The following is a 26,854-nucleotide window of genomic DNA, read 5'->3' on the forward strand; positions in this document are numbered from 1 at the left end:
TGTCCACTCACTCATTTATCAGGGCAGGACCCTTGGGAAGAAGAATGAACCGGAATTGAGGGGCCTGAGTCCAAGCCCAAGGCTATGATTTTCAGGCGGCAAGACCACGAGCAAGTCACTGAAGTCTAGGCCTCCGTTTCTATAATAGTAAAATAAAAGCCCAGTCTAGATAATTCTAAAAACACATCAGGCCTCTATGAATCCATGGTTTCAAGTAAGTCATCCCCAGACAATCCAAGCTTACCTTCTCTTTTATGAAATCTAGATCATCAGCTGATTCAGTTTGATTCAGCATGTACCTTTGGTTCGGCCTACTGACACTAGGCCAGGATCTAAGAACATACTATAATTAAGACCTAGTCCCTGCCCCCAAGGAACTTACAGCTTAATAAAGGAATAAAATATGATCACAGAGACCTCTAGTATTATCAAATAGGAAGCAGTAAGTTCTATAGGAGAGGAACAGATAAGGTGCCATTGGGAATTCACAAGAAAGAGACTTCTAACTGAAGAATCTGACTCAGGAATCAGAAAGGCTTCATGGAGGAGGCAACACATGACCCAGGCACTGAAATGTGATGATATGGTTTGAACACATGGCAATGAGCATCAGAATGAGTATTATAAGGCAATGGAATCAGCTCAAGAAGAAAGACAGAGGTGGGAACCCATGGGAATACTTGGGGAAGGGCACATAGGGTGGGATGGTTAGGAAAAAGGGAGCGAGGGGCAGCAAAGGGACAAGGCTGAAAACAGCCTGGATGGGACAAGGGGCAACAGGGAACAAGGGGTGATCTCACCTTCCATGCCTGCATTATCCCCACGCCTCATATGCCTTCTCTTACCCAGGCAAGCATTGGAGGCGCCGGTCAGATGAGAATGAACAGCATCTCAGGGTCAAGCGCATCTTCCTCCATCCTCTGTATGACCCCAACACATTTGAGAATGACGTGGCTCTGGTGGAGCTGTTGGAGAGCCCGGTGCTGAATGACTTTGTGATGCCCATCTGTCTGCCTGAGGAGCCCCCAGAGGAAGGTACTCTGCCCCAACCGCCCTCATCCCACGTCTGCAGAGCAGCAGGTGCCTCCACAGGGACTTCTCCAGCACCGGTGAGGCTCTGGTGCCAACCGAGCCAGCTGACAGTATCTGCGTGATCCCGCAGCTGCCTCCCCTCAAAGAGCTAGGTCAGAACTGGTTAAGGGCAGTGCACAGTAGAGATGAGGCTTGGTCAGTGCTGTTAATACTGAATGAGTCAGGGTCCAGATGAGAAAACAGAGACCAGACTAGTTATTGCAAGAGAGAGAATTTAATACACGGCATTGGAGGACTAGGGCGATAAAGGGGATGCTAACATAATGCATAGCACCCGCAGGAAAGAACCACCTCTCCTGGAGCTAGGGGGACACAGGGGAAGAGGGTGGAGTCACAGAATCTAGAAATTAGAAAAGGGACTCAGAAACCTGCAGAGGGGCCCCGTGCTAATATGCTGGGAGAATAGCTGGGACTCGGCCCCAGGGCTACGGCAATGCCAAAAGGAACAGCAAACCTTCCTGGAAACGCCTCCTATTTTGGGGACCCCCCCTCCCTGATGAAGCAGAACTGCTACTGCAGAGTCTCGTCTGCAGCATCACAAAGCAGAGCAAAAGAGTAAGTTTGGAGATGAGGGACAATAGCTAAATCACCAGCACAGGTTCAAAGCCCCATGAACTGCCACTTCCCAATTGGGTGATGTGGAGGCAGTGTTCAAACCTCAAGTCCTTTACCTGTACACTGAGGATAACGCCCCATAGGGTGGCTGTGATATTTAAGTAAAATAATACACTCAAATATATCAGCTTCCTTTTCATCTTGTTCTAAATTCAGTGGTGCTGTGTTGGAGCTAACCTTCTTGTGTTCAAACAAGTTACAAAAAATGGCTCAATAGAACCAAGCCAATAAGAAAGGCAAAGGTATGGTTCTAATGTATCAGGTGCTATGTGCCCACCATATGCCAGTTGTTGCTCTACTTTCATTAATTTATTTACTATGTATAAAAGCCTTGTGAAAAACGATACTGTAGTCCCATTTTCCAGATGAGAAAACTGAGGCCTAGCAACATGAAGCGACTTACCCAAGATACAACTTGGAAGAAGCATAGCTGGGGCTAGAAGCCAGGTTTACCTACTTTGACATTCAATGCTGTTTTCAATAGCCAGACTCTTTTTCAAATGAAGAAATGATTGCTCCATCAGTGCTCAACCCAATTCCACATTTGTCCCAACAGCTGCCAACTTCACAGACTTCTAGGATATCTACAAGGATATCTTCTTTAGCAGGAAGAAGGTTTTAGAGAATATCAAATCCAGCCTCTTCTTTTCTGTTTTATGGACAGGGAAGCAGAGGCTCAGCAGAGGAGGGAGGAGTGGGGCCTCACCCAAGCAGCACAGCACATTGTGAACTAAGCTGAACCTTTACATTTTTCACAATTACTGACTGAGCACCTCCTATGTGCCAGCACTACCAGTGGGCGCGGGGATACAGCAGGGGTGAGATAGCTGAGACTCCTCCCTTCGTGGAGCCTAGGTTCTGTGCTGGAGGGGGGTGCGAGGTAATGGGCAACAAATCAACCTAGAAACAAAAGTCCAAACCTCTGTTGCAGGTAAGGTCCAGCCCAGCGGTCCTCCTCCCACCATGCTGCCTTTCTCTCAGTGAAGGGGGGTGAGATTTCATCCTTCCTTCACAGGCAGAGAGTGATGGAGCAAGATACAACCCCCTGAAAACCCCACAGATGGCCACTCTTCTCTCACTGTGTCTTCTTTCCTCCAGGGGCCATTGTCATCGTCAGTGGCTGGGGGAAGCAGTTCTTGCAAAGGTTCCCAGAGACCCTGATGGAGGTGAAGTTCAATTTATGTCCTATAGAGAGTGATGTGTCTGCCCTGCATCGACCCTCTTGCTCCATGTTGCTTCTCAGGGATTCAGAGTCTTGGGCATGAGGGGTGGGTGAAAGAGAGACACCAGGGGCCCCAACTCACCTCCAAAGATCACTGGGACTTTGAATCCCATCAAGCTTGGTCTGCTCAACATGGGGCTCTATCTCTAAACATTGTTCAATGTTTCTATAGTATATCAAAGGCTCAGGTGATGGAAATTCTTCCAAAAAACAGCAGGCTTGGCTGCCCCAGAAGGTGATCCATCTGTATACCATAAGGATTCACATACTGGAGTAACCAAGAATGAGCTAAAGAATGGCCTCCTGAGAGCTACAGTTCTCGCAGTAACAAACTTGATGGTTGCATTTACAAGTTCACATTTACATCATTTCATAAAGGAATACTGCACTAGAAGTAAGGAGCCGTGGCTCCAAGTACTGGCTCCTACAAACTTGCTGGGTGATCTTAAGTCCTTTGTCTCTCTAAAGCCTTGTATAGTATCTCAAGCTGCAAAGTTAGGGGTGATGCTAGCTAGGTGTCCCCCAAGAGCTGCCTGGCTCTGACATGACTGGGGTTGGTAACTGTCACAGCTAATTTCTGCATCCTTCAACATGTTATTTTCACATACTTTAAGATTTGGGATTTGTGACAACCATTCACCCCTCCCTTCATTAGCTCCCAGGTATTTACTTGGTGCCTCCCATGTACCAGACCTTGTGCTAGCCGCTAGGTATCTAGGTATGCTGGGAGAGGGGGTGACACATTGGGTCCCCGGCCTCCTTGTGCTGATAGTCAAGTGAGAAGGACAAACGGAGTCAGCAACATGATAAATGTGATGAGGAAGAAGGGCGGGAAGCTCCAAAATATATAACAGGAAATCCAACCTCGTCTTCGGGTCCAGAAGGACTCCCCAAAGGAAATGACACTTGATCAGTTCCTGAACGATAAACAGAGGTGAAGCCGGCACTTGGTGGTTTGCTGAGGATATGTGCTCATGACCACCCTGCCCTGACTCTCTCCTCCCACCTATCTGGGAAGGCCGTGGCCCAGGAGGGACCTAAAGGGTGAGGTTCAACAGGAGCTAAACTTTTGGGGCATGTGATTCATTCAGTTCTTGGTTTGGGTAAATGAGACTCCTGTGTTTCCCCATTTTGTTCCAGACTTCTACTCCGACATTTACCCCCAGGGCCCAAGAGCAATAATAATCACAATGTCTTTATATATAAAAAATATATTTTTTTCCCTGAGTATTGACTATATTCCAAGCTATGTAAGTAGAAGTGTCTAAAAGCTCATACTATAGTGAGGGAGAAAGTAAGTAAATGCGTGCTGTAAGGTGAGCAGAGTAACCCCTACGGTACTTAACGTGTCTACAGCGCTTGTAGTTTACAAAGCATCTCTCAGTCATCTCCTCTGTACCAGTGCATGTGTTTAGTATGTCAAATATTGTGACTTCCATTCTTCAGATGAGGAAGCAGTCTCAGAGGTCTGAAAGGCAGTAATTACACTAAGTGCCACAGTCCCGCAGCCCACATTTGTAGGAACGTGGGGAAAGAAGCCTGACCATAGGTTTTGTATACATTTCCACATTTGAAATCATGAATGTGCTTGGCAAATACTACCTCCATTCTACAAATGAGAACACTGAGGCCCAGAGAAGGCAAAAAACCTGCTCAAGGTCACACCGCAAGTTCATAACTGAGACTGTAGCCCACTATGGATCTCCTGCCTCTTTAGTGTTTCTTCACCTGCACCATAGGGTACTTTCTGAGACCAGGTCTAAGGAGCCAGTTCTAGGGGTGTCAGAGCAGAGGGACTCCTCAGCCAGGGTGGAGATAAATGGTAACCTTATGTTCCAGATCGAAATCCCAATTGTGGACCACCACACCTGCCAAGAGGCCTATGCCCCTCTGAGGAAGAAAGTGACCAGGGACATGATCTGTGCTGGAGAGAAGGAAGGTAAGTCAAGAAGGAAGGTACCTGGGTGGCTCAATGGCTGAGCATCTGCCTTTGGCTCAGGGCATGATCCCGGGGTCCTAGGATCGAGTCCCACATCACGCTCCATGCAGGGAGCCTGCTTCTCACTCTGCCTGTGTCTCCCCCCTCCCCCACCCCGCCCTCTGTCTCTCATGGATAAATAAGCAAATAAAAATTTTTTAAAAAGAGAGAGAAAGGCGTACAACAAGGCACCACCAGCAAGCAATGGAAGGGCTGGAGACCCTCCAGTCTGGAGGGCTGAATGAAGGAGGAATCAGAGGAGAGGAAGGAGGAAGGTCAGAGAGGAAGGATTCCACCGGGAATTCCCCTGCATCAGAGAAAGGAGCGCTAAGGAATTCCCATCATTCCCCTCTCCAAGCCCGAGTTTTTCCCTCTGAAAGAAAAGTCCCGAACCTGCCCACACTTTCTGAAATTGCTGAGCTCTGAGGAGGCTGGACCGAACCACTCTCAGCCCAGGTTTGGGACACATGGTCCATTGCTCCCCCTCGCGTCCGATTCTCTGAACTACAAGTCAGGTGTAGGGAAAAGGAGGTTCTTTTGGATTTGGGGCTAAGAAAGGGGACAATTTAACCCGCATCTCCTCTTCGTCTAGGGGGGAAGGACGCCTGTGCCGGTGACTCTGGAGGCCCCATGGTGACCCTGGACAAGGAGAGAGGCCAATGGTACCTGGTGGGCACAGTGTCCTGGGGCGAGGACTGTGGAAAGAAGGACCGCTATGGGGTATACTCCTACATCTACCACAATAAGGACTGGATCCAGAGGGTCACCAGGATGAGGAACTGAATTCAATTCCCCACCCCTCACACCATCATCCATGGTCAATCAGCAGCACAGGATAATTCTCTGATGCAGGACGTCCCTCACCCTGACCCACTTCATTTAGCCCATCTTCACTGGCCAATAAAGGGGGCATCTCAGCCCACCCAGTAGTTGAGTGATCAGCACGTAAGGCTGAATCCAGGCCCAGTCACTTACTAGCTTTGCATCACTGGGCAAGTGACTTTACCTCTGAACCCCTTTCTTCCTCCATATTATGGAAATGGCATATCTTACCTACCTCGTAAACGTCTGATGAGGATCAAATTAATTAATATATACGTGGTACTTACCACAGTACAGACATAACCTAATGTTCAATAAACATGACTTAACAAAGAGTCATTGTGTTTACAAGGCAGACGAAGTTCTTACAAATTCCACTGGGTCTTAGGGCTGATCAGTATGCACCCTTCCCCTCAACCTTGACCATCTCCTTCATCTGCCTGCAAATATCCTATGCTTCTTTGCTATCATGCACTTTTTTTTCCTGTCCCAATCCCCGTTCTCATAAAAAAGCAGAGACAAAATTCTTTGTCCTAGAGCATGTGCCATAGCAACATGCTTATGAATGTGAACTGGACACCAAACTGTGAGAGTGCCTGAGAGAAGCAGGATGAGAATGAGGGAGGGACCAGGAACAGTGGCTAGGAAGTCAGATGCCAGTTTCTAGAACTAGCTCTGCTCTCAGCTCCCATGTGACTCTATGCAAGACAGTCTAGAATCCAACAAAGATATTTTGTCCTGATGAGATGAGTAAAGTATAAGTAACCAAAAGACAAAAATTACCTTAAGGTTCGATAGGGCTTTGCTGCAGACCCAATACTGCATCTGCTGCAATGCTCACCCCACCCCCACTCTGTCCACTAGGCCCTGGTTCCCAGGAGTTTAGCCCAGCAAAGTGTTAGTCAAGGCAACTTCCCTCATTCCTAGGCAGAGCATCTGCTCCTTCCCTTTCTGGGAACCTGGGAACCAGGCGCCTGCACTCTCCTCCTTATGTCCACAGCTGACTCCACTGATTCTTCACTTCTGTCCCTCACCCTTAATGCCACAGCCCTGCAGGGTCATAAGCATTTCCCAGGCAGAGTGTCTCTTCCCTCCTAGAGCCACCTTCTCTCTCAGGAAGCTTCCAGAGACCTCATCCCTTCCAGAGTTCTAAGATTTAGACCCTTCAAGAGATCAGAAGCCCCAAGTTCCTGTCCTCTGTTCTGTCAAAATCAGTCTTCATGGGACAGTTCAGTCCTTTACCTGCACTACAGCTAGGGGAATCATTCAGGATCTCTTGCTGGAAGAAGAGGGGTGAGGGGTGAGAACTCATGGACTAAGCCCTAGTCTGAATGCTGAGGGGTGAGAACTCATGGACTAAGGCATCGTCTAAATGCTCAGGGATAGCTATTGACATCCTGCTTCTGGTTCCATGAGTAAGACATCGAACCTCTTGGTGCCCTACAGTCTGTGGTGTAGAGCAAAGATGATAGTAGGTACCCAACTTCACCAGATATATGTCAAGCAAGCTGGAGCTCTATCTCAGACACCAAAGAATTGCAATGCAAAATTTTGGGGTTGCTCTAAGACATTCCAAAACCCCATTCCACAGCACTGCCTAGGTGCTCCCGTGTGATAGGCTGGGCTGACTACTACGGAGAATACCAAGATGAGGGAAGCATGGTTCATGCCTTCCAGGATCTCCTACAGGAAGAACTGACACATATGCAAGTGACTACCATGAACAGAATGAACTCTGCTAAGTGCTATCCTTGGGAGCAACATGGAGCCAAAAGAATGGCCACTCTGGTGTGGAAACATTGGAATAGGGGTCATCGGGAAGATGTCCCAGGGGAGTTGATGTTGGTGCTAACCATTGAAAAGGTGGGCATTTCCACAGGTAAGACAGGTGGAAGGAGGACAAGAGTAAATGTCCACTCAGGTTTTCCTCAGATTACACTAGTTTCTCTCACAAAAATGACATGTTTACTAGACCACTATTCTGATTTTGGGATCAGAACCAACATCTGAAAATCAGACAACTACAGGACTTCAATTTGTGTAAAAATCCCGACTTCTGGTTGCACCCAATTCATCTTTTTTTTATTGGAGTTCAATTTGCCAACATATAGCATAACACCCAGTGCCCATCTACAATTTTATCCTTATTCTGAGGAAATGGCTAAATGCATTGTGGGACTTCAGCTCACCCTTGTCAGCAAGCATTTATTAGATATATCAGCCCTTGCAGTTCTGCAAAGGTTCAAGAAACCCAAATTTCTCAAAGTCATAGAATCACAGAGGCTTGGAGTGTCTATTAGGACCGTCTTATCTAGAGGCGGGAAACTCATTACCTCCAAATGCAGCTCATCCCAACTTCAAAATGTGCTGCCTCCTAGATCGCCTATTCTATGCAATAAAAATCCACCTGCCTGGAATATAGTTTGTATATCTAAAGCTGTGATTCCATAACATGAATGTTGTTATTAGCAATAATGATCATGCCAATTTCATTAGCAACAGAAGCTATTGTTCTTGTGAGTAACTACACATTTGTTCTAATAAACATCTGCATTGAGTCAAAGCATTCTGTTTGGCTTGTATGTTTTTCATGCACTGATGATTCTGGTAAGTTGTGTTTTCATTTATCAACATTTCTCTGAATCTGATTAGTATCACTGTACCATGAAGAGAGATGGGGGGAAGATTGGATTGTCAATACAATAGCATGTCTTAGGTTTTTCGGATCAGTTCCAATTAAACACCTTGTCCTATTGTTCCTATCAATTACCAAAATATCCCAGGATGCCAATCTTTCAGCACCAAAGTTACATTTCTTTTTTTAAGAATTTACTTATTTATTCATGAGAGACACAAAGAAAGAGGCAGAGACATACGCAGAGGGAGAAGCAGGCTCCCCATGGGGAGCCTGATGTGGAACTTGATCCTAGGATGCTGGGATCATGACCTGAGCCAAAGGCAGGGGTTCAACCCCTGAGCCACCCAGGAACCCCCCAAGTCACATTCCTTGATTGTCATCTATACCCAGAATAGAAAAAAAAAACGTATTTTTGGATCATGTGTTCAATTGTTTGGTTCAGAAAATATGGCACCGTGTCTATGAATGTCCTGTTCTATATTGTAATATGTACTTTTCTTTGCTATGAGTTAATCTTGTTCCCTGATGGCAAGAAATCAAAGAATCACCACCAACAAGAGGCCCTTCAAGCAAAGGTAACTAGGATCAGGGAGGGGAAACCTATAACAATCATGTGACAGAAATGGTGGCCAATCTGGGTCTAGAAGAAGTGTTAAAACAAGCAACTTAGGTTCTAATGCAGCATAGGTTGACTCTCATCCACGTAATTTCTCCATCTAGTAACTGGCAGAAAAATCTTTGCCCCACCTCTGTCTGAGGGTTGTAGAATCAGATGAATTAGCAGATAAAAAAGAACTTTGGAAACTAAATGTAGCTCAAACATAAAAAGTTCTATGGGAAATAATCACTAACATTTCTGAGCATTTACTATCTGACTGAGACCACACTAAGCCCTGACATAATTCTCAAATCTAGCCTCACAAAAAAACTATTATTCTCCCATTTTGCAGGTGAGAAAACTGAAACACAGTGAGGTTAAAAATGTGGCCTAACCGGGATCCCTGGGTGGCGCAGCAGTTTGGCACCTGCCTTTGGCCCAGGGCGCGATCCTGGAGACCCGGGATCGAATCCCACATCAGGCTCCCGGTGCATGGGGCCTGCTTCTTCCTCCGCCTGTGTCTCTGCCTCTCTCTCTCTCTCTCTGTGACTATCATAAATAAATAAAAATTAAAAAAAAAAATGTGGCCTAACCTACAAACAGCAACACCCTAGTAACAACAAGCACACTAGTGTTCCGATTTTGGTTTCTAACACTAGTCTCCAAGAAAAGGAACAGGGCTCCTTAAAGAAATGGCTGATTTTAGGACTAGGGAAGAAAACATATAAGATGATCCTGGAATATCTTGTTCCAGAAAGTAAGACGATCACGCACAGTGATGGGGTATGTCAAAGGGACAGAGGAGCCAACTGGAAGAGCTCCAAAGGCCACAGCAAGAACACTTTGAGCAACAAAAGAAAACAGGATTGGATTATAACCCAGAGTATAAACTAAATTTCCATGAGTGCATACTTATATAAGTAAGTTATTGAGAAGATAAGTAAATGGAGAAGAACTGATAAATCCTCCATGGAGAATGCCAAATAATTTATGTTAGTAATTTGCTCTAATTATGGAACATGACTCTCCCCCCACCTTAAGTGTGGGCTGCAAGCAGTGACTTCCTTCCAAAATGCATGGTATGGAAATTGGGTGGTTAGTAGAATAACTTTAGAGTGGAGAAACCTAACAAAAACACCACCCCAGCCAGGGGATCACAGTCAATATGAACAATGAGAAGTCATTGTTCAATGACAGTTCAATGATAGTGTGTGACCTTGACACGCCATATGGAAAATAGCACTGTACCTCTGCATTGTTCCTCCCTTCAACTTGTAACCTCAGCCTAATCAGGAGAAACATATCAGAAAAATCCCATTTGAAAGATAGCCTACAAAATACTTGACCAATACTTCTCAGAATTAAGGTCGTCAAAGCTAAGGGAAGTCTGAGAAATTGTCCCAGCCAAGAAAAGCCCATAATGGGCTGAACTGTATCCCTAAAAATGATATGTGAAGTTCTCATCCTCAGGATCTCCAAACATGACCTTATTTGGAAATAGGGTCCAATAGTTATAACTAGATATAACTAGTTATCATAAGGTCATACTGGAGTAGAGTGGGCCCCTCACCCAATATGACTAGTGACCTTATAGGAAGAAAAGCTGAGACACAGACTCAGGAAGGAGAACACCATGTGATGTTGGAGGCAGAAGGAAGCCATGCAACTAAGCCAAGAAAGGCCAAGGGTTGCCAGCAACTACACACACTGGAAGTATGCCAGGAAGGATACTCCCCACCAGGTTTCAAAGGGAGCATGGCCCCACTAATGCTTTGAGTTCAGATCTCTAGCCCCAGAACCATGAAACAATAGATTTCTGTTGTTTTAAGCCATCCAGCTTGGGGTGCTTTGTCATGGCAGCTCTAGGAGACTAACATGGAGTCTAAGGAGACTTGACGACTAAATGACGTGCCATGACTTGACATGGGATACTAGATGGCACACTGGAACAGAGAAGGGACAGTAGGTGAAAACTAAGGCAATCTGAATAAAAGATGGACGTTTCTTAAGAATAATGTATCAACACTGATTTATTCTTTGTGACAATTGAATCATACTAACATGAGAGGTTAATAATAGGAGAAACTGGGGAAGGGTTTATGGGAACTTTCTGTACCATCTTTACAACTTTTCTATGAATATAAAAACCATCTTAAAATTAAAGGTTTCTACTTTAAAAACATGACCCAAGGTCTCTCAGTCAGGAGATCAGGACACTGCATTTTGAAACCAGTTCTTATGGATTCTAGGGCCCGAGCTCTTACTCCACCAGTTTGATGCTGGTGGTTCAAAGTAGACTGCACCAGGTGGCACCAGAAATACCAGTGTTTGGGTGGCACCCCCCACCAAGAGATTCAGATATAACCAGTGTGCAGTAAGTCCTGAGCATTGGTGGGTGGGGATTAAAAGTTCCCCAGGTAACGGTAATGTGTATCCAGTTTGAGAACTATATTTCTAGGCTATCCTGCCCATGTGTGACCTGGAGAATGTTGGGAGCCTCTATTTCCCCAGGTTGGGTCTTTGACTTAGGTCACACAGCTGGTGGGAAGTAGAAGTGAGGTAGGAGCCCTGCTGCTCTAGCACACAATCCAGAAATGTGACTTAGCCACAAAACTATCATTAAGATGTGTCTGCATGAGTGTTTTCTTGGAAAGAATAGTCTTTTTTTTTACTTTGCAATGGTAAACTGAGGAAGGGAAAAGCACCCCAGGCATGGGGGAACAGCATATGCAAAAACAAGGATATGAAAGGGCAGTGGGTGTTTGGGGGAAACTAAGCTGGTATCCCTGGAGAGACAGAAAAATTGGGAGAAAAGAGAACACCATCAGGAAGATCTGAAGTGTAGGCCTTAGATGCTCAGCTTGGTTTTGGGAACAGAGAGACATTTGAGTTTTTTGAACTGAGGAAAGATACATGATCACTTGACTTTTCAAAAGAGGCCTTAATGCAGAGAAGAAACTGAAGGAGAAAACGCAGAAGGTAGGGAACTCAGGATGACTTCCAGACATCAGACAAGGGACTTGCTGGTCCTGAACGAGGACAGGCCTGTGGGGAGGACCAGAATCTGCTTTTCAGAGCTCTGGGAATCTAGGGCTGAGCCTAAAAGAGACACTGTTAAGAGACTCCCGGCTTCTGTTAACACTTCAAGGTGAATTAGCTGAGAAGCAGAGAGGAAACAGGGCACGGACCCAAATCCAAGGGCGGTAATGGCTTTCCAGGCCCCTGATCTTTCTCTGAGCTGCAGGCATCAGTGCTTATCTCCAGAAAGGAATCCATGGGGGTCCCTGAATTTGAGGGAAGGACACACGGGGTTTTTGCAACCATCTCCGGCATCTGGTATGTGTTGGTCTTTTTTTTGAAGAAGTTAAGAAAAATCATTTGGATGCAAAAACCTAGGCTCAATTCCCAGCAATGAGCTTCTGATGACAGGAGCAAGAGCCAAGACCCTTTCGACACCTAGGCAGATCACAAAGGCTCCAAGAGAGTCCCCTCTGAGGAATGGAGTATTAAGACAAGACAGTATTATGACAAGGGGAAGGTGTGTCAAGCCCGGATGGCGCCCAGGGCAAGTGTGCTGAATGAACAGATCAGCGTGGGTGGGAACACATCTCTCCTACCAACGTCTGCCAGTCCCAGTGGAGCCCTCTGCAAATTTACAAGTTATGACCCCAATTCACACCATAGGCCAGAAGCAAGCAGAGCAAGCCCTGGGAATCTGAAGGGCACAGGGTAGATATGGTCCAGGCCTGAGAGGCTGACCTATTTTGAAAAAGGAGACCTTCATCTCCCCTTGAGCTGTTTATCCTGCGACACTATCCCATCTTGCCCATTTCCTGACACTATCTGGCTTATTTAATCCACAACCATCAAAATGCTCACACATGGCCCAGGCCTGCCAACAGGATCCAAGACAACGGAATTCTTCCTTTAAACAACTCTGACAACATTTCCCTTTGGTCCGAGTTTGTGTGTCCATTGCTCAAATCCATCGTGGCAGTCTAGGCCTCCCACAAAGCCTTTTAATTTTAGTGCATTTTAAAATTGTGAAATACTTCAAATACACTGAGAAAAACAGAAACAAAAATCCATATCCTGCTCAGACTTGATGAAATGACACTTCCCGGGCAAGGGAGACGGGCAGGACTCCCAGGCAGGGAGCAAGCTGGCACCATGACAGGGAAGGTGCTTTGGGACAGTGGAAAGAGCCCTCTGAACCTGGACCCCAAAGGCCTAGCTTCCAGTCCAAGCTCTGCTGCTCAATGGTTCTAGAAGCTCAAGCAAATCATGTTCTCTGTGCCTCAGCTTCCGCAGCCCCTGGTAGGCTGCTGCTTCTTTTACGTCTCTACATGAACAGCCCCAGGCTGTCCTCAGCCTCTTTTCTCTCTACCCTCACTCCCCGAGGCATCTCAGCTAATCTTATGATATTTAATATCATCTAAATACTGATGATTCCAATTTTATCTCTAGCTTGGGCCTTTCCTCTGAACTGCAATCATGAACATTTCACTGCCACCTTGCATTTCTCAAATTTAATGCCTCACATTAAATAGTCTAACAGGGATCCCTGGGTGGCGCAGCGGTTTGGCGCCTGCCTTTGGCCCAGGGCGCGATCCTGGAGACCCGGGATCGAATCCCACATCGGGCTCCCGGTGCATGGAGCCTGCTTCTCCCTCCGCCTGTGTCTCTGCCTCTCTCTCTCTCTCTGTGACTATCATAAATAAATTTAAAAAAAAAAATTAAAAAAAAAAAATAAATAAATAAATAGTCTAACAGAATGCCTACGATGCATCTCAAATTTCACATGTCCAAAACCCAGCTCCTGACAGTGCCTCCAAATCTATTCCTTACACAGCCTTCCTCATCTCAGAAAGGGGTAGAGATTCTACTGGTTGTCCAGGCCAAAAACCCTGGGGCCTCTTTGACTCCTCTTTCTCTCAGACCCCATGTTTGAGACATCAGCAAGTCCTCTCATGCTACCTTCAAAATATATCCAGACTCAATGCCAGTTGCCACCACACTGGACCAGGCCACTATCACCTCTTTCCTGGACTTCTGCAGAAGCATCCCAGCTAAACCTTCCTCTTTCATTCTTGCCCCTCTCTAGTCTATTCTCAACATGGTAACTGTAAATTGGATGGCATCACTCCACAGCTCAACCCTCCAGTGACTTCTTCTCTCATTCAGGTGAAAAACCAATGTCGCAGCCAGGACTGATGACTTATATGTTCTGACCCCCTTTACTACTCTGACCCCTGTGGACTACTAAGCCTGAACTACATCCCAGCCACTTTGGGCTCCTCACACCTGAACATTCCAGATGCCCTCGGCACTTGCCATTCCCCTTCCTTGGGTCTTTCACTTTTTAGATGTCACTTTCTTAGTGAGACCCTCCCTGGTCACCCAATCTATAACTGTACCGCTAGCCCTTACTCTTCTATCTCCTTTGACTACTTCATTCTTCTCCTTATACTGAACATCCCCTAATATATCACACATCTTACTTAGACTGTTTAGTGTCTGGTTCCTCTATTATTCATAAGGTAAACTATTGAGTCACTTTGTTCTCCCCTCTATCTGCAATGCCCAGAACTATGATTGATATATAATATGTATCCAATAAACATTTGTTGAATGAATGAATCTTGGAAATAGGGAAAATCTTATTATGTCCTCAAAATATGACTACATGTTGAGAATAGACCAGAGTGAAGACTTATTGAGCCTATTTTAGAAGTGAGGAAACAAGACACAGACAGAAATTCCATTGCTACCACACAAGTCTCTGTATAAGACAGCAACCTCTCAAGGTAACTGCCTTTCAAAATGTGAATATCGCTATAGAGAGGTCTAGTTACAGCAAGATATCTACAAGTTTGCCTCCAGAAAGGAAAAAGAAAAAAGATGAAATGCCACACCCACATAGGCAGACTGAAGTATTGAACCTAGATGATCTGCTGGGCGGTTCAGCATTAGGGGCCACCCCAAGTGCATGAGGACACATAAGACTAAGCAGCAGTTTATGAGCAAGGTCAAGGCCAGCCGGAACCCGTCAGATCACCTCCACTCTTTGCTTTACAAATAAGAAAAACAAGACCCAGGAGAGGAGAAAGACTAAGTCATCCAAGGTCAGCAGCCGAGATGCCTGGATAACATCTAACCCAGAGCTGGGACCTACATTGCCCAAACCCCAGGCCAATGAGCTCTCGATAGTACAACCCCCACCCTCACCTACCCTCACAAGCTTCGTCACAAAAGAGCCACACAACAGGTGGATTTCATTTCCCTAGTGCATGTGACAGTACCCACACAGGCCCAAAAATGATTCCAGAGGAATTTCCTCAGGGAGTCCTACAGAGAACCCAGAATGGGACTTGGAATCCAACTAAATTCCTTCTTGGGTATTTCAGCTAATGGGAATGGAGCCCAGAAATCACTGGTGTTTTCTGTTTGGGGTGATTTTTAAATAGCTGTCTTTGAAGAATGAAGAGTGGCTGGCTACCATGCCACTGGAAAAATGAAGTCACTGCTGAAATAAATTTTAGAGGAAGGAAAGAAATGACTCCACATATATTAAAATAAACATAAATAGTTCTTAGCCTTTCGCTGGAAACTTAACCCTTATCTTCCTTTTTTTTTTTTTTTCTTTTTCTTTCTTTCCCACCTAATGCATTTGTCGACAGAGCTGCAATCCAAAGACAAAGAGCCCCCTAGGACTCGAAGGAGAGGCTGCCAGCTGAAAGAGGAAAGGGAAGAAGGAAGAGAATGGGCATATGCTCTGTATCAGGCAGTGTTATCAACAGTGCATCATTCATTTTTTATGATAGCCCGACAAGGCACAGGTATTATTACCATTTTGATGAGAAGGAAAATGGGACTCAAGGAGTTTAAGTTATTTTCCTAAGGCCATAGTGCTCATAAGAATCAGGATTCAAAGGGCTGGCAGGATACATTCAGGGTCCTAAATGAGAAGAACCTGCAACTAAGAATACTTTATGCAGCAAGGCTCTCATTAAGAATAGAAGGAGAGATAAAGATAGGCAGAAACTGAAAGAATATGTGACCACCAAACCAGCTCTGCAAGAAATATTAAGGGGGACTCTGTAAAAGAAAGAGGAAGTCCAAGAAAACAATCCACAAAAACAGGGACTAAATAGGTATCATGATGACACTAAATTCATATCTTTCAATAGTAACTCTGAACGTGAATGGGCTTAATGACCCCATCAAAAGGCGCAGGGTTTCAGACTGGATAAAAAAGCAAGACCCATCTATTTGCTGTCTACAAGAGACTCATTTTAGACGTAAGGACACCTCCACCCTGAAAATAAAAGGTTGGAGAGCCATTTACCATTCAAATCGTCCTGGAAAGAAAGCAGGAGTAGCCATCCTTATATTAGATAAATTAAAGTTTATCCCAAAGACTGTAGTAAGAGATGAAGAGGGACACTATATCATACTTAAAGGATCTATCCAACAAGAGAGCCTAACAATCATGAATATTTATGCTCTGAATGTGGGAGCTGCCAAGTATAAGAATCAGGATTCAAATGTTTCTTAATCCCAAATTACATCATCTTCCCCTACTCCATGTCATATAATGCTGGTCAAGTTTCCTTCTTTCTCTAGGCTTCAGTTCCTTACCTATGACATAAAGGCCCTTATCAAATCTGTCTTACAGCTCTGAGTCTATGGGCTCAGTATGTTAGGAAATTGTCCTGAATTGATGATTTTCTTGGTTCTCAGGGCTGCTGACCTCCAAGAAGCATTCCTCCACAGGGCTGGCCCTGTCCCAATGAGTCTGAGGGAAATGATCAAGACTGCACTGTCTGCTGACCCCACATGGAAGATTTCAGCCCCTGGAACCACAAGTCAAGGCCTGTAGTTCTGTTCTTGGCTTGAACATCAAGACCAGCCCCCAGAACTTCCAGTGGGAGAGTTCTGGGATCCTGAAATGTCTCCAAGAAGTTTACTTATAATATCTAGGGCACATCGAACAAGTTCATCATGTGGCATGGGGCAAGATGTGCAAAGGAAGGACTGTCCCAGAGAAGTCTTTGCCAAGAGAGGGTTAAGCTAGTGAGCAAACCTAGAATCCCCCTATCTGTAGCAAGTATAAGAACAATATGGGAGACAGTGGAGGCCTCCGTAGGTTGTAGACATCTTCCTACAGCAGAGGAAGAGGTCTGGCCTAAAACTAGGTGAGGGTCTGACTCCTTGCTCTGTTACTAGATGGCAATGGGACCCAAGGTAAGTTGCTTACACACCGTGGCCACACGCTGGGGCAGGGGTGGTGGTGGAGGGGGCTTATAGTCAAAGGCAAGTAATTATAACAACAGTTGATAAGCTTCTGGCAAGGGTGGTAGAGCTCAATAATGGAGATTCTCAGAGCACAACAAAGCCATTGTAGCAGGGGACAAGCAGGAATAGGGAGTTTTGAAGGACAGTCAAGTCCCCAGGACAGGGAGAGGGAGTAAGAGGGAAGCTGAATCCTAGCCCTAGAGAATCCAAGGCAGGTCATCAAGGAAGACCTCAGGGCTCATTACAAGACTAAGTGTGAAAGCAAACCTGTTCCTCAGTTAGAAGGATTATACCAGACAGCACAGGTGGATCACGCAAGAGTCTTATTCGAATTCAAATTCTCAAATTTCTTGGATCACGCAAGAGTCTTATTCAAATTCAAAATTCATCAAATTTCTCGTGCCCAGAAATTCTGATTCTCTTGGTCTGAGGTGGAGGCTGGGCACTGGTATTTCTCTAAAAGCTCCCCAGGATTTCTAAATCTCAGCCAAGGTCAAAAAGTTCTGCAATAAGCAGATATCTCTGAGAGGCAGGGTCTGCTCCTTAGAACCCACTGGATCCCAGCACCCAAATCTGGATTTGCCAGACAGAAGGTGTTCAGGACATGTGGTCTGGATAAAGGGAGGAGCACTGCATGCATAAAGCAAAGGAAGTCACCAGCCAAGTGCTAGAATTGCAGCAAGGGCAGGGATAAGATTGGCCTTAGGCTGAGTCCCCTGGATGACTGACCAAGGGCTGCCTGCATCCTTCCTGACCGCGGATGTGATTGGCCCAGACCTTAAAAGTGAAGCTAGATAAAGCCTTATGTGGGAGCCCCAGGAAGGGGAGAGAGGGAGTGGAGATACAGGGGGTGTAACAGCCCGTCACATCAGGGACACTGTGGTGAATCTCAAGCACACATTAATGACCGCTAAGCCTGATTGAAGCTATCTCGTCTTTATTAAAGCATCCCACCTTAATATAAGTGACCCTCCTCCCTCCACCACTACAGATGGTGGTGACTCTCCATGAAAAAGGGGAGTGGTGAGGGGAGTGGGAGGAGTCATTATTAACAGATGTGAGGTGAATGAGGACCCTTGAAAGTGCAGGATGGCATCCCACCTCCTGCCTTCTGGCTCCCTCCATACCCCAACCATACTCCTACTATCAAAGTCTCTCTTCCTATCCCAAACCAGACTGCATCCCATTCTAAAGTGATGTAAGATTCTCCCACATATCTATGCACTTCCCTAGAGGCAAAGCACTTCATGCCTTTAATGCTGTCTCTCTTGCTAACAACACCCCATCCCTGTGGTTCTAGGTGGACAGCAGATGGCTGATGAGAGAGAGCCTATGCATGGCCAGTGTGGGAAAACGTCTCAAGTAGAGTTTCAGCAAGCAGCCCAGGAGCCCAGGCTCCTGCCCCTACATCGTGGCCATCAGAACAGCTAAGAATCAAGCAGGCTGGGTCCCTGAACTCTGCAGACCCTTCATTATAATGGAGAATCATATATTTGTTCGTTTCATAAGGATTTTGTGCTTTGTATCTAACACTCTACCTTCTAAACTTCCCCTAAGTTATCTGTCAGTTCATATGCAATGGATGGGAAGCCTAGCTCTATGGGACTTCTCCCCGAGTGAAGGCAGGTCTCAGAATCCATCCTGAGTGGAGGACGCCTGGAAGCTGGTGATCTGGGAAACAGAAGCAAGGGACCCTGTGTACCCAGCAGCAAAAGGAGAGCCTCGGGCCTCCACCTCTCTCTCCAAAAGGAACTCTGCTATGTGCATGAAGGCCCAGCTGTGGATGAGGCGTCTACACTAGGCACGGGCTAATTTAACGCAGCAGCCTCAGATGTAGGAGCTAATGAGGGGCAGGGGTAGGGAGTTAACAGGAAAGCAAGAATGAGCTCATTCCTGTGGAAAGGCTTTTTGCGATCACCAAGCCCTGTAGTTTTCTTTCTTTCTTTTTTTTTTTTTTTTTAAAGCAGTTGAACCTATTTGCATCCACAACTCTTAAATGAAACTCCAAGATGGAACTGTTCTGATTAAGGCAAGAGGAGGAAGTAGGAGCTGGGAATGGGCCCTTCGGCCGGGATGGGAAACCTGCTCACTCAGCCTACCTTCCAAATCCAAAAGTGCCTGAGGCACCTCTGCAGACCTTTGGGGCCCTGGCTTTCACTGGGAAGACCAACGATCCAAGCCAAACCCTTAATTTTACAGATGGTAAAGATGGGTGTTTTGTCCAGGATCCCCACGTTGTCAGTGGCGGCACCCGCACTAGAATTTAACCCCACTCCCAACCCAGGTCCCTCATGCCCCCCTCCTCCCAGCTGGCCGCCCCCCCCCCAGGCCGTGGGCCCCAAGAGTTCCCGAGGGGCTCTCAGACGGCGCTGCGGAAGGAGAACTGCAGGTAGATGATCAGCAGCAAGACCGTGGCCCAGAACAAGCACCAGGGGATGGAGCAGAAGTTGCAGCCAGAGCCGGCCTCGGCCTGCGGCTTGGCGGGGCTGGGCGCCCGGGAGAAGGTGTAGGTGGAGGCCTCCTCTTCCAGCAGCTTCTCGCTGGGCTTCCAGTGCACGATGCCCTCCTGGCAGGCCTCGCAGAACTCGCCGCGGTGGCGCCGCGTGTCCTGGCGGCCGGCCACGTGGATGCGGTACTGGCCGCCGCGCTCCCCGTAGCACTGCTCGCGCAGGCTGGTGATGAGGTTGTCCACCAGGCCCTCGATGTTCTCCTCCAGCATGCTCGACTCGTCCAGCCGCGCCGTGCCGCACTCGTAGCACAGCTGCTTGAACACGCGCATGCGCACCGAGCCCGCCCGCTGCGCGCGGTCCAGGTACATGTGGAAGAGGATGACCACGTGCGGCGACTGCCAGGTGTGCCAGCACCAGGAGCAGTGGAACCTGCGGGGAGGGGCGGAGGCAAGAGGAAGGGACCGGGTGGAGATGGTGCAAACAGCCTCGGAAAGCCGGGGTGCTTACGGGCGTCCTGAGCTCTCCCGGGGCACCTGGCCACCAAGCCGGCGCGTCAAGGTGCACCTGGCACCCACCTCACCTGGGCTCCCTCCATCCCAGTGCGCTCAGGCCTCGCCTTCAGGGCTTTGGCTCTGGGCATATTTCCCCATCTGCAAAATGTTCGCGGAGCACTAAATGAGTCCTCCCTGCTCAGACCTCCTTGAGGTCTCACAGCGCAGTTGGCCCGAACATTTGGGAAATGCGCCATCCATCCACACATCTTTCCTGCTAACGCTGACTGTGAGCAGGATAGACCCAAATCAGGAGAAAAATGACACTGTTAGTACTTCTCAGCCTCCAAATCAGTGCCCGACTTGATGCTTCCCAAGGCCTAGAATTGGAGGCAGTCTCTGGCCAGAGTGGGTGAGTGAGGTCAGCGGGGGACCACGTGTCACCTACGTGACTGGAGATGCCACAAGCCTTCCAGATCTCCAAGAAGCTTGTGGGCCCTGCCAGCAAATGCCCAGCTCTTGGTACCCCTCCCATCAACCAGGTTACGGGCTTCATGTCCTCATTCTCTTCTCTTCTACTTACATCCTTTGAGGACTATTTTCCCTCTCTGAGATTGGACTATAAAACTTGCCTTGGAGAATGTCAGAACTGGTGAGACCTTGGAAGTCACCTAATGAATGTTTTCTTTTACTCTCAGGCACTGAGAATGAGAAAATGGTCCATGTACACACAGCTAGAGTCAGAGCCAGTACCCAGCACATACCAGGTGCCCAAAAGATGTTTCTTGAGTGGAATGGATCGAACCAGGGCGGGAAGGAAGGCCTTGCTTCTGACCCCCACACTGCACCACAGGGCCTCCCCATCTCCTGTCCCAAAGGGAAGTCTTTACATAACAGGCCCACGGACAAGAATGCTGGAACATCATCTCAGATATTGTACATCCGAATCACTGAGAGACAGGCTGAGATGCAGGTTCTGATTCTGTAGGTCTAGAATGGGGCTGGAGGTTCTGCATCTTTCACAAGTTCTAGATGGTGCCGATGCTGCTGGTCCATGACCCACAAGACAAGGACCTAGACCAACCCCTCCTTTTGCAAATGGGATAAGTGAGGTTCAAGAAGGAAACTGAATTGCTCAAGCTCTATGGCACTAATAGTAGAGCCAGTTTCTAGCACACCTCATGTGTTTAGTACTTTATATTAAGTCAGGCTGAATTAAATAGATTGACATTGAACTATCCCAGGACCAGGGCACAGAATTCAACCCCCATTGACCTTGAGTGCCCCACCTCCTCTTGGTTTTCAACCATTTTAAGTTGTTAAAATCTGAAAAGATGTAAAATGTCAGAGTTTACAACTAATAAATATATCCCACCTCTTTGTCAGAAGCAGAAACTAAGATTCAGAGAGGGAAAATTACCCAGGAGTTCAGCGGAAGAACTGGAATCAAACTCAGGTGTCCCATCTCCCAGGTAAGGACTCTTTCTCTGCCTCCCAGGCTACGCCAGCCCAGCAGTGAGACTGACCCTAAGCACCTGGGTTCTCCATACTTCTTCTCTTCTTGGAAGGTGCCCCAGAGCTACCTGCAGGGCCTCTACTTACTGGGCTACTCACCTGCCAGAGGCATGCAATTCCAGGTACTGCTTCCAGCCAGGGGCCAGGACATTGTGTTTGAGGTTGGGATCTATGATGAGGTCCCAGCTGTCAGCCGGCTTGGCCTCCTCCATCTTCTCATAGAAGACTTTCTTCCATTCACCTGTGGTCACGCTTTTACACATGGTCTCGTCAGTGGCGAGGGAGGGCAAGCTCCACCTGAGCGAGAATACAGGGAGAGAGGGCAGGTGCAGGGTAGGGCAGCGCAGTCTCCACGGTCTAAAAATCCTCATCGACAGGACAAGGAGGAAGCGGGACCCAGCTCCCTCCTTTGTCCGCAGTGGAACCTGTTTCCACAGCAACCAGGCAGGGCGCCAAGAGACAGAGTGCGGGGAGGAGGGAGTCTCCAAAGGGGTGTTTCGGGGTCCTGAACCGAGGCTGTGGAGGCAGGGTTTGTGGCTAAGTGACCTGAGACAGGTGGGGGGCTTGAAAAAAGCCTGAGCTTCAGACCATCTCACTCTGGCCTGCGAAGGGCGCACAGAGGGAGGACCCAGGAGCTGGCTCAGCTTCACCTTGCTGCCCCTGGAGGCATCATCAGCATCTGGCTGCTATGGTAACCATGATGCCTTAGGGAGCCAAAGAGACATAAGGGATGGGAAGATGCGGACCTGTTAATAGATGCAGCAATAATAATAAACTCTCTGCACTCCCACTGATTTGTGACTGGCACTGTGCCATTCACAAAAACTATTGGAAGTCTTTTGACCCATGATTGTTATTGTCTCCGTACAGATCAGGAGACTGGTATTCATCTAGCTTATAAATGGCAGAGCTCGTATCTAAATCCAAGCTATTGAGTCCAAACTAATTCATTAAGTCATTCATATCAAATATACCCATGTGCCAGGCTCTATGCCAGGTGGTTGTAACTGGATATGTACCCAATAACCAGAATGCAACGGGATCTGTGCTTTGACAACCTTGTCGGAACAGCCACCTGTGCACAAGGTGGGAGCCATTGCATCAGCCTGGCAGGAGCAGAAAAGAGGATTTTCAACTTGATTACAGAAGAGGAGGGCAATATCCATGGGGAAAACAGACTTTATTCTAGATGCCTCTTCTGCTACTTTTTAATAAATTATTTTTCCTTTATGAAAGTCATACAGGTTTGGGGTTCCTGGGTGGCTCAGTGGGTTAAGCATCTGCCTTCAGCTCAGGCCATGATCACAGGGTCGGGGATGAAGGACCCTGCTCCACGGGAAGTTTGCTTCTCCCTCTCCCTCTGCTCCTCCCCCTCACTCATGTTCTCTCTCGCTATGTTCCTCAAATAAACAAATAAGATCTTCCAAAAAAAAAGAAAGAAAGAAAGAAAGCTATACGTGTTTATTTAGAAAAAGTAGAAAATAGAAATAAAATAGAGCAAAAGTAATATTCTTCCTAATACCCATGCTCAAAATAATCACTAGTACTATGATATATGCACCCTGACTGCCACTAATCTGTACATGTGTATTGTGTATACACACATATACATATATAATATACATACACACACATACATACCCCACTGTAATCTGTTTTTAAAAATACATATATCATTAATATTTTTAGGAAAATAATATTCCATCTTATAGGCTGCCTATATTCTTTGATCTGGTTGGGCATAATTTATTTAACTAACCCTCTACTTTGGGGTACTATAGGTTTTTTTCAGTCTTTTATAATTTCACTCTTGCCACCTATTTGTATAAAACTTACTGATGAAGCTCATGGTCCTGCATTCTAGGTATCAGAGATGATGCCTCCTGCATTTGGTAAACACATCTCCTGACTACCTCTCCACAGAAGCTTAGTGCGGCTAGAAGAATCTGAGCAGGCTCTTCAGGGTGATTTATGAATCAGATAAGCCTGCAGATCCTGAAATGTACAGATGAAAAAGCAAGCCTAAATCTCCCATCTGGTGCTGGAGACCATCTTCCAAGTGCTCCTCCTGCTTCTGCATGAATGCTTGATGCCTTGAAGTAGTCCATTTTAGCCTCAGTTTATTTATCTCGACAATGGGATAATGAGGAAGCAGCAATATCTATAGTGATAAAAGCAAGGGCTCTGAAATCACTTGCTTGGGTTTTGTTCTTATGTGCTTTTGTAATTCTCTTATATTCTCATAAGTAGCTATTCTAAAATATTTAATGTGTATCATTTCATTCTGGCAAAATAAGTGTTGATATTTTATGTAAATATATTTTTAATTTGCGTAGAAACAGCAATCATTATATACCACTTACTCTAGGTATCAGGCATTATCCTAAGTGTTTTATACATATTAATTTATTTCATCCTAATAACGACCTCTATAGGTACCTAACAGCAGCAGCAGCTCCATTTGGCAAATATGTAAGCTAAAGCAGAGAGGTTAGATAACTTGCCCAAAATTCAACAGCTAATAATTAGTAGACCTGGGATTTGAGTCCATATGACAGTCTCCAAAGCCCCAACTTTGATCAGCTTTGCCTAGCATGGAATCTAGAACAAAATACTTGCCAAATAAATGTCTTTCTACCTTCTCATCACTCGATATGGCCATTCCAGACTCTGCGAAACGACATTCACATCCTTCCAGCAAATGCTTCCCTGGGCCCTACTGAGGCCACAACCCCAGGAAGAGAAGTGAGCAGTACTGACCTGCCAGGCTCCCTGTTACTGTTGCAGGTGCCACTCTGCTGCTGAACTTAATGTCAATATTTTAAAGCTGGAAGAGAAATTCATCTTGAGGGGCACCTGGGTGGCTCAGTGCTTGAGCATCTGCCTTCAGCTCAGGGCATGATCCCAGGTCCAGGTTCCCACATCAGGGCTCCCCACAGGGAGCCTGCTTCTCTGTCTGCCGGTGTCTCTGCTTCTCTCTCTGTGTCTCTAATGAATAAATAAATAAAATCTTCTCTCAAAAAAAGATATTCATCTTGAAATCGTACCAAAGAAGATATAGTGCATAAAGCTATCTCTGCGCATGCCACTCCTGTGAAGCTATGATCATTTGATGACAGGTACCCAGGTTTGGTGGAAAGAGCGCAGAAATGAAAGTCAGGATATAGAAATATATATCCAAGTTTTGCTACTGGATGGCTTTGTTTCCTTGGACAAGTCACATCTCTTGGCCTCAGTTTGTGCTTTTATTCAGTGGAGCATTAGAGTAGATGGCAACACTAAGGTCCCCTGCGACTATAGCCATTTATGGTTCCAAAGACATTTATAGCTAGAAATCTGAATCCTGGGGCACATGGGGGCTCAGTCAGTTATCTATCTGCCTTCCACTCAGGTAATCATCTCCAGTCCAGGGATCAAGCCCCCATCAGGCTCCCCCTTCCCCGCTGCCACTCCCCTTGCTTGTGTGCTGGCTCTCTCTCTCAAATAAATAATAAAATCTTTAAAAAAAAAAAAGAATAAGAAGAAATCTGAATCCTTGGAAGGCGAAGAGGTAAGATAGAGGTCATTGGTTGGAGGAGGGAAGCTCTTAATGAGGCATTGTGGGTAGTGTCTGGAGTCAGGGTCTGTTTCCTTAGGGGCCACTACATAGCTGAAGAATGCTGGAGAGCTGTCACTGCACTAGTTTTGTACTGGACACAGTAAGAAGGGCAGAAATTAAATCAGAGCCACTGAATGTTAACACAGAAAATGATTTTTAAATTCATTAAACTTTTTATCCTTCAAGTGTGTATTCTTGCCTCTGAATTAAGGCATCAATACTCAGAGAAGTAAACGGATTTAACCAGTCTTGGAGGCATATTGGGAGCTATCTCAGAAGGTATGTGAAGCTGAGAAAAGCTTATAAACCTTGCCCTGGAACCAAAGCATATACCCAATACCAGGAATGAATTCTCCAGAAGTATTTTGCAGGTGTTGCTACAATAAACATCATGATGAAAAACAAGAACACAGAAGGTAAGAATCACCCGAGTTGTGTGTGTGTGTGTGTGTGTGTGTGTGTGTGTATGTGCCCATGTGTGTATGTAACCAGCTGATGCAATCCCCATTGGCACAAATTAAGTTTAATTTAGAACTTGAGCTTGCTATGAAGAGGCCAGTATAATATATCCTTCTGTATCGCAGAATGCTTTCTCTAATAAAATAATATTTCTGTTGAGACGAATAACCCTATGGTCTTTACCAAATGACCTCACTGGGAGGTCTTCCTGGGCACCGCCACCAGAAGCTACATTTTTTTAGTTTCTAGGAGCAATGCCCCTGCTCCAGGAGCCAGAGAAGCCCCAGCAGAAGCGAGATGGCTTTCACACCAGGTAGAAGGCCAAGGGGCCTTATCTGCATGCCCTTGGGGGACAGGTGCAGAAGGCCCAAGAGCATGAACACAGCAACCCAGAACTGGCCAAGTCTGCACCAGAGTGAGCTCATGGGTCATAGTGACCCACACTTCCTCTTACATGGCAGCCACCCTTGCCTGGCTAGTCTTAGGGCTTTGGCATCCGTAGACTTTTCAGTTTAGGGGAAACCTTTACTATTTCCTGCAGATTCTTTGCCATTCTTTGACTGAACTGCATTTCAGACAGCTGGGGCCTGTGCTTCTGAAAGCAATGGGCATCTGGTATGATGCGGTGCCACACACATATCTACATCTTATTTGTAAATATGATACTCGGTACATATCTACATACAGAAACTCTCCAAAACTACAGGAGAGAAATAGTGTTAGCAAGAACTGTGTAGAAAGAATGGGAACAAAAAAGAGAAATGTTAGATCTTCATTCTGTCACTGACTTGCTACGTGTCTTGGCCTCTCTGGTCTTAGATTTCTATGTCCCTAAAATTGATAGAATTGTACCACGTGTCTGAAGTTTCCTCTCTGCCCTAACAATTTGTGAGCCCCCAATTAATGACACACCGTATCTCTGGTAAAGATTTCCCTCTCCAAAACCCCCCTAGAGCCTCAGAAACATATGCAAAGAGCCCATAATTTTTCCTTACTAAAGATTTTTGGAATAAATAAAGACTGATTATTATCTAGAATCCTTCTCAAATTTTTAAATGACCAGAGCTCTAAAATAACC

General features: G+C 46.3%; 2 protein-coding genes across 6 annotated transcripts in view; one reads left to right on the plus strand and one right to left on the minus strand.

Annotated features, from left to right (window-relative positions):
* The window catches only part of MASP1 (MBL associated serine protease 1), a 61,271-nt gene extending 52,979 nt beyond the window's left edge, over window positions 1–8,292 (plus strand). For all 3 annotated transcript variants that reach the window (XM_072752482.1, XM_072752485.1, XM_026007347.2), the window contains 4 exons: window positions 850–1,035; window positions 2,806–2,873; window positions 4,769–4,868; window positions 5,500–8,292. In XM_072752482.1, the coding sequence (XP_072608583.1) occupies window positions 850–1,035; window positions 2,806–2,873; window positions 4,769–4,868; window positions 5,500–5,690 (545 nt within the window). In that variant the 3' untranslated portion in view covers window positions 5,691–8,292. The remainder of the gene's footprint in view (window positions 1–849; window positions 1,036–2,805; window positions 2,874–4,768; window positions 4,869–5,499) is intronic.
* Window positions 8,293–19,593: 11,301 nt separating this feature from the next.
* RTP1 (receptor transporter protein 1) overlaps window positions 19,594–26,854 on the minus strand; it is a 45,541-nt gene continuing 38,280 nt past the window's right edge. Inside the window, exons 2-4 of one of the 3 annotated variants that reach the window (XM_026007170.2) lie at window positions 24,480–24,707; window positions 21,819–22,016; window positions 19,594–20,142 (exon numbers count right to left, since the gene is read on the minus strand). In XM_026007170.2, the coding sequence (XP_025862955.1) occupies window positions 19,623–20,142; window positions 21,819–21,982 (684 nt within the window). In that variant the 5' untranslated portion in view covers window positions 21,983–22,016; window positions 24,480–24,707 and the 3' untranslated portion in view covers window positions 19,594–19,622. Of the gene's footprint in view, window positions 20,143–21,818; window positions 23,203–24,479; window positions 24,708–26,854 lie in introns of those variants that run through there. The other 2 variants (XM_072752486.1, XM_026007169.2) reach the window with 2 other exon arrangements.

The sequence above is a fragment of the Vulpes vulpes genome, chromosome 3 (genome assembly GCF_048418805.1).
Source record: "Vulpes vulpes isolate BD-2025 chromosome 3, VulVul3, whole genome shotgun sequence".
Lineage (NCBI taxonomy): Eukaryota > Metazoa > Chordata > Mammalia > Carnivora > Canidae > Vulpes > Vulpes vulpes.